General features: G+C 40.1%; 1 protein-coding gene across 1 annotated transcript in view; it reads left to right on the forward strand.

Moving 5' to 3' along the window:
- Nucleotides 1–230: 230 nt before the first annotated feature.
- Nucleotides 231–16145, forward strand: part of APPBP2 (amyloid beta precursor protein binding protein 2) — a 62381-nt gene continuing 46466 nt past the window's right edge. The window contains exon 1 of the mRNA XM_059378480.1: nucleotides 231–688. Coding sequence (XP_059234463.1) covers nucleotides 551–688 — 138 coding nt within the window. The 5' untranslated portion in view covers nucleotides 231–550. The remainder of the gene's footprint in view (nucleotides 689–16145) is intronic.

The following is a 16145-nucleotide window of genomic DNA, read 5'->3' on the forward strand; positions in this document are numbered from 1 at the left end:
GAAGTTCCATGCCTAAGAACTCTCGAGGCACGATTTGCTGAAAGGACTGACGCGCCTGCGAAGTTCGGCACGGGAGAGAGTTACTCGTCCCAGTGTAAAAAGCCCATTCCCAACCACCAAGTCCGGCCCCCTCAGAAAGTACGTTCTCTGTGGAAACAATCAAGGATCTTTTCTCCCCAAGTTTTCCGCCTGCCGCATTCCTTCCCTCTGGCGCGTCGGCGTGCACTGACGTCATGACGCCGCACACGCAACCCCGCCCCTGCAGAGCTCCGCGCTGGGACGGAACCCGGGTTTCTCTCAAACCCGGAATGTGAGGCCTGGGCTTGGCGCTCTCTGGCTCCGTGCCCCCTGTTTATCCGGGCCTGCGTGCGCCGCTGCTACCCTATAGCTCGCCCCGGAGGAGCCAGGGCGGCCGTGCGCTTCTGCCCTGTGCCCGCGTGGCTGCCGCCGCCCGTCCGAATCCTCCGGGGCCGCAGAGGAGTTCGCTACGGAGGGAGGCGGGGGCCTTCGGGAGGAGGAGGCGGAGGAGGCGGAGGAGGAGGGAAGGAAGATGGCGGCCGTGGAACTAGAGTGGATCCCAGAGACTCTGTATAACACCGCCATCTCCGCTGTCGTGGACAACTACATCCGCTCCCGCCGAGACATCCGCTCCTTGCCCGAGAACATCCAGTTCGATGTTTACTACAAGGTACGGGCGGTGGGCCTGCTCTCCGCTCCCCTGCGGCAACCCCGGGGGCCGCACCCCCTTCCACGTCTGCGAACCCTCGCAGTTAACCCCTCACCCCTCGTAGCAGGATCGCCTCCCGGGACATCTGGTGCGGTCTCTAGGTTGCCAATTGGAATACCCTGTCTCCATGTCCTCTGTCTCAAGCTCTTGGGCCTTGATTGGTATCTCTTCCTAATGAGCCTCCCCGTTTTTTGGTGTTCCCTCCTACACTGTGCCCTCTTCCCCCCACCCCCCCACCCCAGTTTGGGTAGGCCTTTTGCGTGGACTTCCTCTATTGCGCCCCTGTCCCACTCAGTCCTTCACTTCCAGCCTGTGCCTTCCGGATATTTTCTGCCCTTTACCCAGATGAAGTGTCAGCATTAGCTGAACTTTTTGCTCTGCTCTTATCCCCACTTCCTACTTTCTTCTCTTGCCGCCCCTCATCCCAAGAATCTTTTCTCCTTTGTGTTCTTCGTTTCTCCTTTCTCATCCTAATCGAGAGGGAGTTGAGGATTTACTGGAGATAGTTGTGTGCTTTATTCGCGTATCTTTTAAAGCTTTGGTTTTTGTTTATACTTGGGGTCGAATTGGGGATTTTGTTAATATGTGAGTGGTGATAAACTGTTTGGAAGGAAAGGGGGAAATCTTTCCTGAAAGAAAAAAAAATGCTTTAGAATTTAAATTAGGTTCATGTATTTGAAAGTTGCAATCTTGCAGCATTCCTGAATAGCTCCCCCTCAGAAATCTGAACAAAAAGTCTCCCAAGTCACTCTCCAAGGAGTTTCAAGGGTAAGTGTCTTAGACGTGGACAATTTTTGCAATGTTTGGAGAGGGAGGAGAACTTTATGAACTCGGAGCCCCCCCCCCCCCACCAACATTTGAATGTGAACAGTGGACTTATTATTCAGTCCTCATTGCCTTGAATCAGCGTGGATAACTCTCCAGTAGTCTCCAGTAGCCACCCGTGCAAAATGTGACCAGAAGTGGAGTATGACTTATTTTTTAGATCTTAAATACTTCTTGATTAGTAACTTGGCTAGAACACAACGTAAACTGATATTTAACAGATGTATATGTTCTTATATATGTATGGTGTTTTGTGGCAGTTGTTTTATTGGGAAGATTGCCCACTTTCTCTACCCCATAATAATTTTTCAGAAGGCAGCTGACTTGCTACATTTTACTAAATCCAGCTGCATTACACCAGTTCTAACAATTCAGATGGCTTTTTTTCCCCCATAAATATTTGGAGAAGATTTATTTTGGTTATTAATTTTATTATTTGGCCCTGGGGTAGAGAAAACCTCCCTTCATCCTAAATCCCTTAGATAAATTGATTACTTTTATATGTATCTAAGGGAATTTTGTATATTTAAGATTCATTCCTCCCAAGGTAGGATGAATTTGAAATTTGTCTTTCCCAGCCTGGGGAACTACTGCTTTGTGTGTATGCTTACTCTGTCCATTATATTAAATCTTATGTAATCTTTTACACTCCTGAGAGGACATAATTGGAAATTCAAGTAAAATACAGTTACTGCTTGAATTCCCTCAGAGTATACTTGACCATCTTCTAATAACTTTTGCTCCTGATTGAAGCTTTTCATTTGAAGATTATTATTAGTGTGAACAGATGGTGCTTTTGTCACATCTTCTGATTCACGTAAATTCAGAATTTTAATATGGCTTTTTTTGGGTACACTTCTAAATTGTTCTGTCTGATGGAAGTGTGGCAGTGTGCTAAAGTGCAGGAAGGTATTTAACATGTGCCTGGAACTGTGTTAAGTGCTTTTACACGTGTTGTCTTGTTTAATTCTCAAAAGTAAACCATGGAGTAAGGCATAACCCTTTCTTAAAGGTGATAAAATTAAGTAATTAAGTCAAGGTCTAATACTTAGTATTTAGTTTCTGTGTTCTTGCTTTCTTGCTTGAAAAGATTTTGCATTTTGAAGTAATTGATGAAAGACATTCATAGAACAAATTCCTGGACTTGAATCTTTGATGGAAATAGAAGAAGGAGCTTTTCTTACTTTAAAACGTGGTATCAATACATAAATATAAATACTTTTAAACATTTGAATGCATATGAATATAAGATCCTCATCCCCTGCCCAATTTGTGAACATTTTAAGGCTATTTACAAGTTTACAATTTTATCCAATTTAGAACCAAGGAGAAATGCATTATCAGATTCCTTCAGCAGTCCCCACTTCCAGCAGTAGGCATAGTCACATACAAAATTAGAATATTTGTGGAACCAAAAAATACCACAATCCTCTTGATTGTTGTAGTTCAGTGTGACTGTGTTAATTTTTTTGTGAGTAGCTTCAGGCAAAGGCATAGTCTTTGGACTATTAGGAGATGGGGTTATGGAATGAATAGATGAGGTAGGCATGCTGACTGCTCTCTAAGGAAGGGAAAAGAGAAAGGTGTTGATATATAGAAAGGGTAAAATGTAAAGGGATTTTTTTTTAAGAATGGAAGACATTAGAATATATTTATTGGCTGAATGGCAAAAACCGAAATGGAATGAGAGTCCAGTTGTACAAGTAAGGTGGGAAATGAATGAAGCAGAATCCCTGGACAGGAGAATTAATTGAGTCTTACTTCTTCCTTCACCATGCATAAATTAAGGTACTGGTCTTAAATTGAAGTATGTATCTAAGGAAGAAGCAAGAATACTTGCTTCTCTGAGATCAGATGAAAAGTGTTGGGGACATGAAGTATCAGCATAGTGAGGTTTGCAAAGAATGGTTGTCATGAATGGGAAGATCATCAGCTTAGAGGAAGGGATAAGAGTGGTGGTTTCTGTTTTGGAGGCCAAACTGAAGTTGAAAATGGCTGCTGATGTATATGGGAAGGGAAGTTCACGAAAAAAATGTGTTTTAAAAAATAGCAAGTGGGGGGCGCCTGGGTGGCTCAGTGGGTTAAGCCGCTGCCTTCGGCTCAGGTCATGATCTCAGGGTCCTGGGATCGAGTCCCGCATCAGGCTCTCTGCTCAGCGGAGAGCCTGCTTCCCTCTCTCTCTCTCTGCCTGCCTCTCCATCTACTTGTGATTTCTCTCTGTCAAATAAATAAATAAAATCTTTAAAAAAAAAAAAATAGCAAGTGGGGAGCATCTGGGTGGCTCAGTTGGTTAAGTGGCCAGCCCTTGATTTCCACTGAGGTCATGGTCTCAGGGTGGTGAGATCCAGCTGGCATTGGGCTCTGTGGTTGCCAGGGAGTGGGCTTGGGACTCTTTCTCTCTCCCTCTGCCCAACCCCACCCCCATGCACTGTCTCTCCTTCTCTTTCTCTCAAATAAATCTTTTTTTTTTTTTAATGACAGGTGGGGAAAAAATGAAATTTTAAAAAATGACAGGTGGTATAGATGGCTCAGTAAAAACCCATATTTTACAAAATAATGTTATTGAATCTGAATAGCTTTTAACCAGGAGTGCTCATTTAGGTATAGAAATGGAAAGATAAATAGAAGGAATTGTAAAATTATATACCAAGTGAAAGCAAACAGAGTGAAGGGCTGATTTTTTTTTTTTTTTAAAGATTTTACTTATTTACTTGTCAGAGAACACAAGCAGGGGGAGGCATAGAGGGAAAAGCACACACACACACACACACACACAAACAAACACACACCCCGCTGAATAAGGAACCTGACACAGGACTCAATCACGGGACCCCAGGAGCATGACCTGAGCTGAAGGCAGATGCCCAACCAGCTGAGCCACCCAGGTGTCCCTGAAGGGCTGGGTTTTTTAAACAATGAAGTTTATGATCTTTGAAACGGCTGAACAGTCTATTGTGTATCCTATTCCAATTACAAAATTGTCCATAGAGTTAAGTTTTGGTTAGGTAAAGTGTTTCCATAATATGTTCTACTTATTATTTTCAGTCTTAACAACTTTGGCTTTTATTATAATTGTAAGTCTTGTGCTGAAAACCATTAATAACTTTAGAGTTAATTTTTTTTTCTATGCATATTTCTGTTGTATACCTATATAATGCTTCAACTAATTTTCTGATAAGCTTTTTAATTGTTAACAAATTGAAAAATTATTGCAACATATTTGACAGCCAGAGAGTTAATAATCTTTTCACATAAAGAGCTCTTGGGCTTAATAAATTGAGAACTTAAACTTTGGGGTAGGAGCATAAAAGACCATAAATAACCCACCACACCATGTATCTCTGGATGGTAAGGTAATATGTTATAAATAATATCAACTCATCTCAGTTTAAGCTGTGAATATGTGTGATACATGAATCAGGCACTCAGAACTTTATTGGTATAGGAAAGTGATTAAATATTGACGTTTGGGAGAATTGATTATATGAGAATAAATGAGTCGAAGAAATTTTGAAGATGCACAATACTTAGGAGAGATGTGCTTTGTAAGATAGTAAAGTATATTAGAAAGCCACATATTTTAAAACAGTGTAGCATTGGGGTGCCTGGATGGCTGTTGTTAAGCTTCTGCCTTTGGCTTAGGTCATGATCCCAGGGTACTGGGATTGAGCCCTGTGTCAGGTTCCTTGCTTCACCAGAAGTCTGCTTCTCCCTGTCCCATTCCCTTGCTTGTGTTCCCTCTCTCGCTATCTCTCTCTGTGTCAAATAAATAAATAAAATCTTAAAAAAAAAAAAGTGTAGCATTGGCACAAGAACAGCAGAGAGATTATAGAACATAGGAAACAGTCTAGATAGAAATCAGAGCATATTTAAGAATTTTTAAATGAGGAGCGCCTGGGTGGCTCAGTCGGTTAAGCCGCTGCCTTTAGCTTAGGTCATGATCCCAAGATCCTGGGATCAAGTCCCGCATGGGGCTCCTTGCTCGCCGGGGAGCCTGCTTCTCTCTCCCCCTCTGCCTGCCACTCTGCCTGCTTGTGTGTACACATATGCGTGCTCTCTTTCTGGCAAATAAATAAATTAAATCTTTTAAAAAAAATGTTAAATGAGAAAGTTATGGGACAATGCTATATTTTAAATGGGGAGAAATATATAAAAATATTTTGGGAATCTCTCTATGTAGAGAAAAGTTAGACCCCTATGTCACACCATATAGTAAAATGACATTCAGGTCAATTAAAGATTTAAATATTGCTGGGATGCCTGGATCGCTGTTTGTTTAGTGTTCAGCTCTTTGTTTTGGCACAGGTCATGATGTTTGTGGGATCAAGCCATGTACTGGGCTCTGTGCTTGAAATGGAGTCTGATTAAGATTCCCTCTCTCCCTTTCCCTTTGCCCCTCTCCACTCTTGCTCTCTCTCAAATAAATGGATAAAATCTTTAAAAACAACAAAAAAGATTTAAATGTGGCAAATGAAATCATAAAAGTTTCAGAATGGGGTGCATGGGTGGCTTAGTTAATTAAGCATTTGACTCTTGATTTCAGCTCAGGTCATGATCTCAGGGTCATGAGATCAAGCCCTGTGTGGAGTTCCAAGCTCAGCTCACAGAGTCTACTTGTCCCTCTCCCTCTGCTCCTCCCTATCACCTCTCAAATAAACTTAAAAAAATAGCTTTTTTAAAAGTACCAATAAATTATTGGGTCAGTGTCTTATAGTGGGAAATGACTGAAATTTCTTTTTTAAAGAAATTATTAAGGGTACCTGCGTGGCTTAAGTCTGTTAAGAGGTTTCCTTTCAGTTAGGTCATGATCCTGGAGTCCTGGGATTGAGTCCTGCATCTGGTTCCCTGCTCAGTGGGGAGTCTGCTTCTCCCTCTGCCCCTTCCCCTGCCCTCGTGTGCTTTCTCTCTCTCAAATAAATAAAATCTTTAAAAAAATTATTAAGGTACTTTACAAATTTTAAAAATGTCAAACATTATAAAAATAAGTCATGTAACAGGCAGAGTCTCTGTTACAGTGGCCAACATTGTAATGCCATGTTGGCATGGGGAAGGCTTTTCTAAGCATGAAACAAAAACCTAGAAAGAAAAAGAGAAATTGATACTTGTAAGTACATTTAAAAAAATGGAAAAATTGTAAGCATTTTTTAAATACTATGGAAATTAGAATATTTGACAGATAAGGGGTGTATTTTCTAATACAGAGAGATCAAATACTAATCAATATGTAAAAAATAACCAACTCATTTCCAGAATACTTGGACAGCTCATAGAGGGGGAAGATATGAATGGCCAGTAAACATCAAAAGATGCGCAACTGAAATGCCAAGGCAATCATGAGGAAAAAAAAGAAAGAAAATCTGGAGAACTCACACTACCAAGTGTCAAGCCATAGCAATTAAGATTAATACAGTATTGGCACATGGATAGACAAATAGACCAGTGAAACAAAACATTCCAGAAACAGACTGATGCATAAATTGTCACCTGGCTTACTATAAGAGTGACACTGGTACAGTAGGGAAAGGAAATTAATGGTATTGGTCAGACTAATGGTATTGGTCAATTAGGTATCCATTTGGGGGAAAAGTATATGACCTTACCTTACACCATACACAGTAATCATTTTTGTTTTAAATTTATTTATTTATTTGACGGATAGAGAGTACAAGTAGGCAGAGCAGCAGGCAGAGGGAGAAGCAGACTCCCCGCCGAGCAGGGAGCCCGATCCCAGGATCCCGGGACCACGACCCAAGCCGAAGGCAGTCAGTCGCCCAACAGACTGAGCCACCCAGGCGCCCCACACAGTAATCATTTTTTAATGGTTTGCTGACCTAAATGTGAAAAGATTTTTTAGGAAAACAGTTTTCACTATGTCATCAAAGAATTATTTAATAGTATAGAAAATGACCTAAATATAAAGATAATTTGATAAATTGGACTTTATTAAGATAAATAACATCTATTCTTTTTTTTTTTTTTAAGATTTTATTTATTTATTTGACAGATAGAGATCACAAGTAGGCTGAGAGGCAGGCAGTGAGAGAGAGAAGGAAGCAGGCTCCCTGCTGAGCAGACAGCCCGATGTGGGGCTCGATCCCAGGACCTTGGGATCATGACCGGAGCCGAAGGCAGAGGCTTTAACCCACTGAGCCACCCGGTGCCCCAATAACATCTATTCTTGAAAAGATACCATTAAGAAAATGAAAAGCCAAGCACAGAGTAGGGAAAGTGGGAAAAGATACTTGTAGGACATATGTCTAATCAAGGACTCATCCTGCATCTAAAGAACTAATACTAAGGAAATGAAAAATAAAAAAAAAAAAAAATTAAAAAAAAGGAAATGAAAAATAGCTCATTTTTTTAAATGGGGAAAGAACTTAAATAGGCATCTAAAAAGAGTATATTCAAAGGACCAATCAAGCTTTTAAAAAGGGACTCAACCTCATTTTGTTTTCAGGGAAATTGTCTTACTGTACAATTCCTCAGAATGACTAAATGAAAAAAAAAATGTTAGGAAGTACATGGAGGAATCAGAACTCATACCTTGTTAGTGGGAATGTAAATTGATGTACCGTTTAGGAAAACTAGCATTGTCTACTAAAACTGAGCATATACATACCCTGTAACACAGTAATTCTATTTCAAGAAATGTACACTTAACGTTCAGGGGCGCCTGGGTGGCTCAGTGGGTTAAGCCTCTGCCTTCTGCTCAGGTCATGATCCCAGGGTCCTGGGACTAAGCCCCACATCCGGCTCTGTGGTCAGCTGGGAACCTGCTTCCTCCTCTCTCTGCCTGCCTCTTTGCTTACTTGTGATCTCTATCTGTCAAATAAATAAATAAAATCTTTAAAAAAAAAAAAAAGTTCAAAATGGGGGCACCTGGGTTGTTCAGTGGGTTAAAGCCTCTGCTTTTGGCTCAGGTCATGATCTCAGGGTCCTGGGATCAAGCCCGGTATCAGGCTCTCTGCTCAGCAGGGAGCCTGCTTCCCTCTCTTTCTGCCTGCCTCTCTGCCTACGTGTGATCTCTCTCTGTCAAATAGATAAATAAAATCTTAAAAAAAAAAAACAAAAAAACGAATGTTCAAAATAGGGGTGCCTGTGTGGCTCATTCAGGTGATTCTTGATTTTGGCTCAGATCATGAACTAAGGGTCCTGAGATCAGCCCTTTCTTGGGCTCAGTGCAAAGTTTGCTTGTCCCTCTCTTCCCCACCTTCTCTCTCTCTCCAATAAATACATAGATACCTACATAAAATATTTGAAAGAAAAGTTCTAAACAAATGGAAAAAAGATTCTTAAATATAGAAAGCAAACTGGGAGCTCCTAGGTGGCTCTATCGGTTAAGCGTCCTGACTCTTGATTTTGACTCAGGTCATGATCTCAGGGTTGTGAAATCAAGCTCCATGTCAGTCTCTGCACTGATCAGGGAATCTGAAGTTTCTTTCCTTCTGCCCCCTGCCCCAAGCAGGAGTTCTCTCTCTCAAATAAATAAATTTATTTAAAAAACAAAACAAAACAAACTGATAGTTACCAGAACGGAGATGAGTGTGGTAGGTGATTAAAATAGGTGAAGGGAATCAGGAATACACATTGTGATGAGCACTAAGTAATGTATAGAAATGTTGAGTCACTGTATTATACACTTGATACTAATATATATGTAAACTAAACTGGGATGAAAATTTTAAAAATGCACACATACACAAAGAATGTTTATAACAATGCTATTCATAAAAACCAAAAAGTATAAACTGTCTAAATGTCCATCAATAGAATTAATAAATAAATTGTGGAATAGTTACATAGTTGAATATGATGCAGTGAAAATGAATGGGATTCCCTGGCTGGCTCAGTTGGTAGAGCATGTGATTCTTGATCTCAGGGTTGTGAGTTCAAGCACCAGATTGGGTGTAGAGCCCCCGGCAAAAAAAGAAAGGAAGAAAGAAGGAAAAGAAGAAAATGCATGAACTGCAGCTGTTTGACACCATATGAATGGTGTCACAAGTATCACAAGTGATACTGAGTATAAGAAGCCAGTGATAGAAATATACACCAGAGGCTCCCCAACTTTCTCCCTTCCCAGCAGCTGGTTCATGGCATTTTATTTATTTATCTGAGAGAGAGTATGGGGGTGGGGAGCAGGGCAGAGCAACAATCAGACTCCCCTCTGGGTGTGGATCCCAACATGGGGCTTGATCCCAGAACCCTGAGATAATGACCTGAGCTGAAGTCAGACACTTAACCAGCTGAGCCACCCAGGTGCCCCAGTTCTATGTTGAGTTTTAAATGTTACTTATTACTGTAAGTTAACACTGAAAATGCAGCTTATTAACCAAGATTAGATGTCACTGAAAAGAATACAGCAATCTAGTTAGTTGGTATGGTGTAACACAGATATCGGGTATCATTTCTCTCAAATTTAAAATTCCTTGCAGTTCCCGAGGCACCATTGGTGCAGTTTGGAAGCTGTGGGTATATTGTGTATGATTCCACTTATATAATTTATAAAAACACAGGATGCCTGGTGGCTCAGTCAGTTAAGCATCTGAATCTTGATTCCAGCTCAGGTCATGATCTCAAGAGTAGTGGTGGGATCAAGCCCACTTTGGGCTCCACGCTGTTCATGGAGTCTGCTTGAGATTGATTCTCTCCATCTCCCTCTACCCTCCCAATCCTGTGCATGCATGCTCTTTTTCTCAAATAAATCTTTTTTTTTTTTTTAAATGTGCAAAAACTAGAGGCACCTGGGTAGCTCAGTGGGTTAAGGCCTCTGCCTTCAGCTCAGGTCAGGATCCCAGGGTCCTGGGATCAAGCCCCATATCGGGCTCTCTGCTCAGCGGGGAGCCTGCTTCCTCCTCTCTCTCTCTCTGCCTGCCTCTCAGCCTACTTGTGATCTCTTTCCATCAAATGAATAAATAAAAAAATTTAAAAAAAAATGTGCAAAAACTAGCAAAACTAGTCAAAAGTGTTGGAAGTCAGGAGAGGTTACCCTTGGAGGATAGTGATTACATAGGGGCACAAAGGGAGGTGTCTGAAATTCTGATAATATTCTGTTCCCTGATCTGGATGTGGGTTATGTGTTTGTTCACTTAGGGAAAATTCACTGATAAATTTTAAATATGTGAGTTGTATGTTTTCTGTATATTTCAATTAAAAGGTTTTAAAAATATAACATTCATCCTCACTTATTGTCAAGGTTTAAAGATTTAAGTCACTCATACCTTTTAACCACAATACTGTTTAGAGGTGTGTTTTTTTTCCCCTACAGAAATGTTTGTTGAGTGTGGAGAAAGTTCACTCAGTGAGGATGTTTGATGTAGTGAACATCCATGTTCACTAGGATGTTCACTACATCAAACATCCAAACAATATTGTTTATGATGGCAAAAATTGGGTACAAACTATATGCTAATCAAATAAGAATGGACTATCGCACTGCAGTTACAAAGAATGAGAATGCTGTATACACTAGGGTAGAGATGCCAGAGCATATGAGTTAGAATAAAAAGCTTGCTACAAAGTAGTAGTAATAACATAATCCTCTTTGTTTTTGTTTTTGTTTTGTTTTTAGTAGAAGAATATATATGTATATTGTTGTTGTTGTTTTTTAAATAGTCTATATGCCTAGTGCGGAGCTTGAAATCATGACCTTGAGTTCAGGACTTAAGATCAAGAGTGAGATGCTCCACCGACTGAGCCACCCAAGTGCCCCTATATGTGTATGTTTCTGTGTGCATTGAAAAAAAAGAATCTAGAGGATCACAGAGTTTTAATGGTATTTATTCAAGGGGTAGGGCTGCAGTTGCTTTATAGTTTGCACATATATCCTTTCTGTTTTATTTTAATACTTGGATTTTTAGAACCATATATTATTTTGATATATAAAAGAAATAAAATAGAATTTCTAAGGTATCTGGACACAAAATTGTTCTAAGAGGAGAATAGCCTAAAAACTGATACTCTCAAGGCACCTAGATGTCTCAGTGGGTTAAGCCTCTGCCTTCGGTCCAGGTAGTGATCTCAGGTCCTGGAATCCCCCCCGCATTGGGCTCTCTGCCTACTTGTGACCTCTCTCTCTGTGTCAAATAAATAAATAAAATCTTAAAAACAAAACAAAACTGATACTCTAAAATATTTGTCAGTGTGAACGGGATGTCCATGTAGCTTAATTAAACAAAATTAAAAATTTATTTAATTAAATAGTTGGTTCAGTAGCTGACCAGATGAAGAACATGAGAAAAAGCGCTCATTCTCAAAATTAAGAAAAAGAATTAAGGGATGCCTGGGTGGGTCAGTGTGTTAAGCCTCTGCCTTCGGCTCAGGTCGTGATCTCAGGGTCCTGGGATCAAGTCCCACATCAGGCTCTCTGCTTAGTGGGGAGTCTGCTTCCCCTCTCTCTCTGCCTGCTTGTGATCTCTATCTCTCTCTATCTCTCTCTGTCAAATAAATAAATAAATAAATAAAATCTTAAAAAGAAAAAACAAAAACACAACTTAAAAAAGAAAGAAAAAGAATTAAAAAACAGATACAATGGAAAGGGGAAAGTAGCTTTTTAAAAAAGATTTATTTATTTTAGAGAGAGCATGAGCACACAAGAAGGGGGAGGGAGAGAGAATCTCAAGCAGACTCTCCTCTGAGCATTGCCCAGTGGTGGGTTCCATGTGGGGCTTGACCTTACAACCCTGAGATCACAATCAGAGCTGAAATCAAGAGTAGGCTGCTCAACCCACTGAGCCAACCAGGTGACCTAGAAAGTAATTTTTTTTTTTAAAGATTTTATTTACTTATTTGACACAGAGAGAGAGATCACAAGTAGGCAGAGAGGCAGGCAGAGAGGAAGGGAAGCAGGCTCCCCGCTGAGCAGAGAGCCCGATGCGGGGCTCCATTCCAGGACCCTGGGATCATGACCCGAGCCAAAGGCAGAGGCTTTAACCCACTGAGCCACACAGGCACCCCTAATTTTTTTTTTTAAGATTTTATTTATTTGAGAGAGAGAGTGAGCAAGCAGTGGGGTAGGGCAGAGGGAGTGAGAGAGAGAGAGAGAAGCATACTCCCTGCTGAGCATGAAGCCTGATGCAGGGCTTGATCAGAGGACCCAGAGATCATGACCTGAGCCAAAGGCAGACACTTAACAGACTGAGGAGCCCAGGTATCCCAGAAAGTAGCTTCTTAAATTGTAGAATGGCTTCTTTAGAAGAGCTTGTACAATCGATGCTAATCTGTCTGAAAACCTTCCTAAAAGTGTTTTTAGGAAAATACAAACGACCAGACGAGAAGTTGATAGACTAAAAACCATGAAAGAAATTGAGAGATTATACTTCTTCCTTTGTCCATCTGCCTCCCATCTCAGCAAACAAACAAGAGCTCCCACTGACTTCAGGCACTTTCTTGAGTATATTCAAAGAAGAGTTGATGCTGATACTTAATTTGTTCCAAACCAACCTAATTCTTTCCAATTAATTAAAAAAAAAGTAGAAAGAGGTCAACATAACATTGATACCTAAGCCTAAAATAGGAACAGATAGTATCTAGAAAGCCTCACATGTGAATTGTGAGGCAGAAATTCTAGATAAAATAATAATAGAATATTAATAGAACAGAACAACTATCATAATATAAAAGCCTAACTTCTTTCCTTAAGATTTTTAAAATTTATTTGACAGAGAGAGGGAGATAGAGGGAGCACACAAGCAGGGGGAGCTGCAGGCAGAGGGAGAAGGAGAATCAGGCTCCCCACTGATCAAGGAGCCCCATATAGGGCTTGATCCCAGGAACCTGGGGTCCTGATCTGAGCCGAAGGCAGATAGATGCTTAACCGACTGAGCCACCCAGGGACCCCTTAAGATTTTATTTATTTACTTATTTTAAATTTTGATTTATTTGACAAAGATCACAAGTAGGCATAGAGGCAGGCTGTGGGGTGGGGAAGCAGGCTCCCCGCTGAGCAGAGAGCCCCGCATCCCAGAACCCTGAGATCCTGACCCAAGCTGAAGGCAGAGGCCTAAGCCACCAAGCCACTCAGGTGTCCCTTAAGATTTTATTTTTAAGTAATCTCTGTACCCACTTTGGGGCTTGAACTTACAACCAAAAGGTGAATGCTCTACCAGGTGAGCCAGCCAGGTGCCCCCAGACTGATTTTTTTCTTTCCTCAATTGAAATATAGTTGAGTGTCATTAGATTTCTTTTCTTTTCTTTTTTTTTTTTTTTTAAGTGAAGACTTTCAGACTTATTTCTGGAGCTGTATACTGAGTAGTCAGTATTCCTCAAGTGCTGATTAGTGCAATTAAGAAATTTAAAGAAAAGAATAAATAGCCAACAAAATCAACTGAAGAACTAGAGCAATAAGATAATTCAGGGACACCTGGGTGGCTCAGTTATTTAAGTGTCCAGCTGTTGATTTTGGCTCAGGTCAAGATCTCAAGGTTGTTAGATAGGCCGACATTGGGCTCCCAGCTCAGTGCTGAGTTGGCTTGGGATTCTCTCCCTCCACCCCTCCCACTGCTTGCACTTGGATGTGTGTGTGTATGTGTATGTCTGTCTTTCTCTCTCAAATAAATAAATCTTGGGGTGCCTGGGTGCCTCAGTCACTTAAGTGTCTGCCTTCAGCTCAGGTCATGATTCCAGGATCCTAGGATTGAGCCCTATGTGGGGCTCCTTGCTCAGCTGGGAGCCTGCTTCTCCCTCTTCTTATGCCTTCCCTCTCTTGTGCTGTCTCTCTCAAATAAATAAAATATTTTAAAATAAATAAATCTTTAAAGAGAAAAGATAATTCAGTGAGGGGGATCATTACACATTTATGATTTAAAATTCTAATTTTTAAAAAAGATTTTATTTGAGAAAGCATGAAGGAGAAGCAGACTGCCCACTGAGCAGGGGAAGCCTGATTGGGGGCTCAATCCCAGGACCCTGGGATCTCGACCTGAGCTGCAGGCAGACACTTAACCAACTGAGCTACCCAGGTGCCCATTAAAATTCTATAATTTTTCTATATGCAGTATGGGAAAGAGTTTACTAAAAGTAACAACAGGAAAAATGCTGTGGAGTAAATCTAAAAAGGAGTGTACAGAAATCCAGAAGTTTTCAGTAAATGTAGAAGAGATGTACTTTGTTTCTAGCTTGAAAGATTCAGGATTTTAAAGATAAGATTTCTCTCTAAGGGTGTATATTCAGTATAGACTTAAAATCCCCAGAATATATTTTGGAACCAACTTTAAGAACTTAAAAATGTGGGGTTCCTGGGTGGCTCAGTGGGTTAAAGCCTCTGCCTTCGGCTCAGGTTGTGATCCTAGGGTTGTGATCCTAGGGTCCTGAGATCGAGCCCCGCATTGGGCTCTCTGCTCAGCAGGGAGCCTATGTCCCCCTCTCTCTCTCTGCCTGCCTCTCTGCCTACTTGTGATCTCTATCAAATAAATAAATAAAATCTTTTAAAAAAACACAAAACTTAAAAATGTGAAATGGAAGTAAAAGTTTTTAACTTACATAATGGAGTATTGAAGATTATGAAACACTCAAAACTCCTACAAATCAGTAAGAAAAAGAAGACTAAAAAGAAATGTGCCATTATGTTGACAGTGATTTTTTCCTAGGTGGTAAAATTGTTGTGTTTTTTTTTTTTATAAATTCTTTCCCATATTTTCTAATTTTTCTAAAAATAAGTAATTCTGCAATCAGAGGAAACCAACTGCTTAAAGTTGGTTATCTAGAATACAGAATGGGTTTTTTCATAAAGACAAAACACATTTCTTAGAACTATACTACTGTTTTTCTACTGCCTCATGGGTCTACCTAATTTTCATCACAGATTGGTAATGAAACTATTAAGAAGAGAAGCTCAGTAACTTCTAACCAAATCACATACTGAGTTATAGATGGCTGGTGGTTATCGATGTTACTGTTGTTAGATATTACTATTAACTAAATTAGACAATGGAAGACAAATGGTTTTCCATTTGTATCATAGTAGCTTCTACCACCATTAACATAATCATGCAAATTATGTGACTGACCTTTCAAATGTGGGATAGAGTTACAGATTCTGGATACTAGATTTAAGTTCATCCTCACAATAGGGAAAAAACTCTTAATTTCTTGTTTAATGGATGTAGATCTAATAACATCTTCATATGTGGACAGCATTATTAAGCTTTAGTAAAGGTTTGCCTTCTTAAAATTTGAGTGTTAACTGCTCCTTTTACTTTTTAATAATAAGAACTTGTTCACTTAACCTTTTGGCTTACTTAGCAATAAGCAAAGCATTTACCCTGCAAGATACAAGTATGTTGGTCAGTTGTATTTAAAAAAAAAAAAAAAAAAAAAAAAGTATGCCATAGAACCAGTGAGTGTAGAGCAACTAAGAAATTAAAATGTTAATAAGAAGCAAGACATTTAAGTGTTAGCTTACCTTCAGAAGAAGGCATTTACCTTTTAATTACATGTATGTTATGTTGAAACACTTCTATGGTACTTGCTTTAATTCAGGAATTTCTAATCCAGGATTACAATGTAATCAGTTACAGAACTTTAAGTATAATATACAACATAAGACCAAAGGAGGAACTAGAGTATATTATGCTAAGCAAAATAAATCAGAGAAAGA

This window comes from Mustela nigripes, chromosome 16 (genome assembly GCF_022355385.1).
Source record: "Mustela nigripes isolate SB6536 chromosome 16, MUSNIG.SB6536, whole genome shotgun sequence".
Taxonomy (NCBI): Eukaryota; Metazoa; Chordata; class Mammalia; order Carnivora; family Mustelidae; genus Mustela; species Mustela nigripes.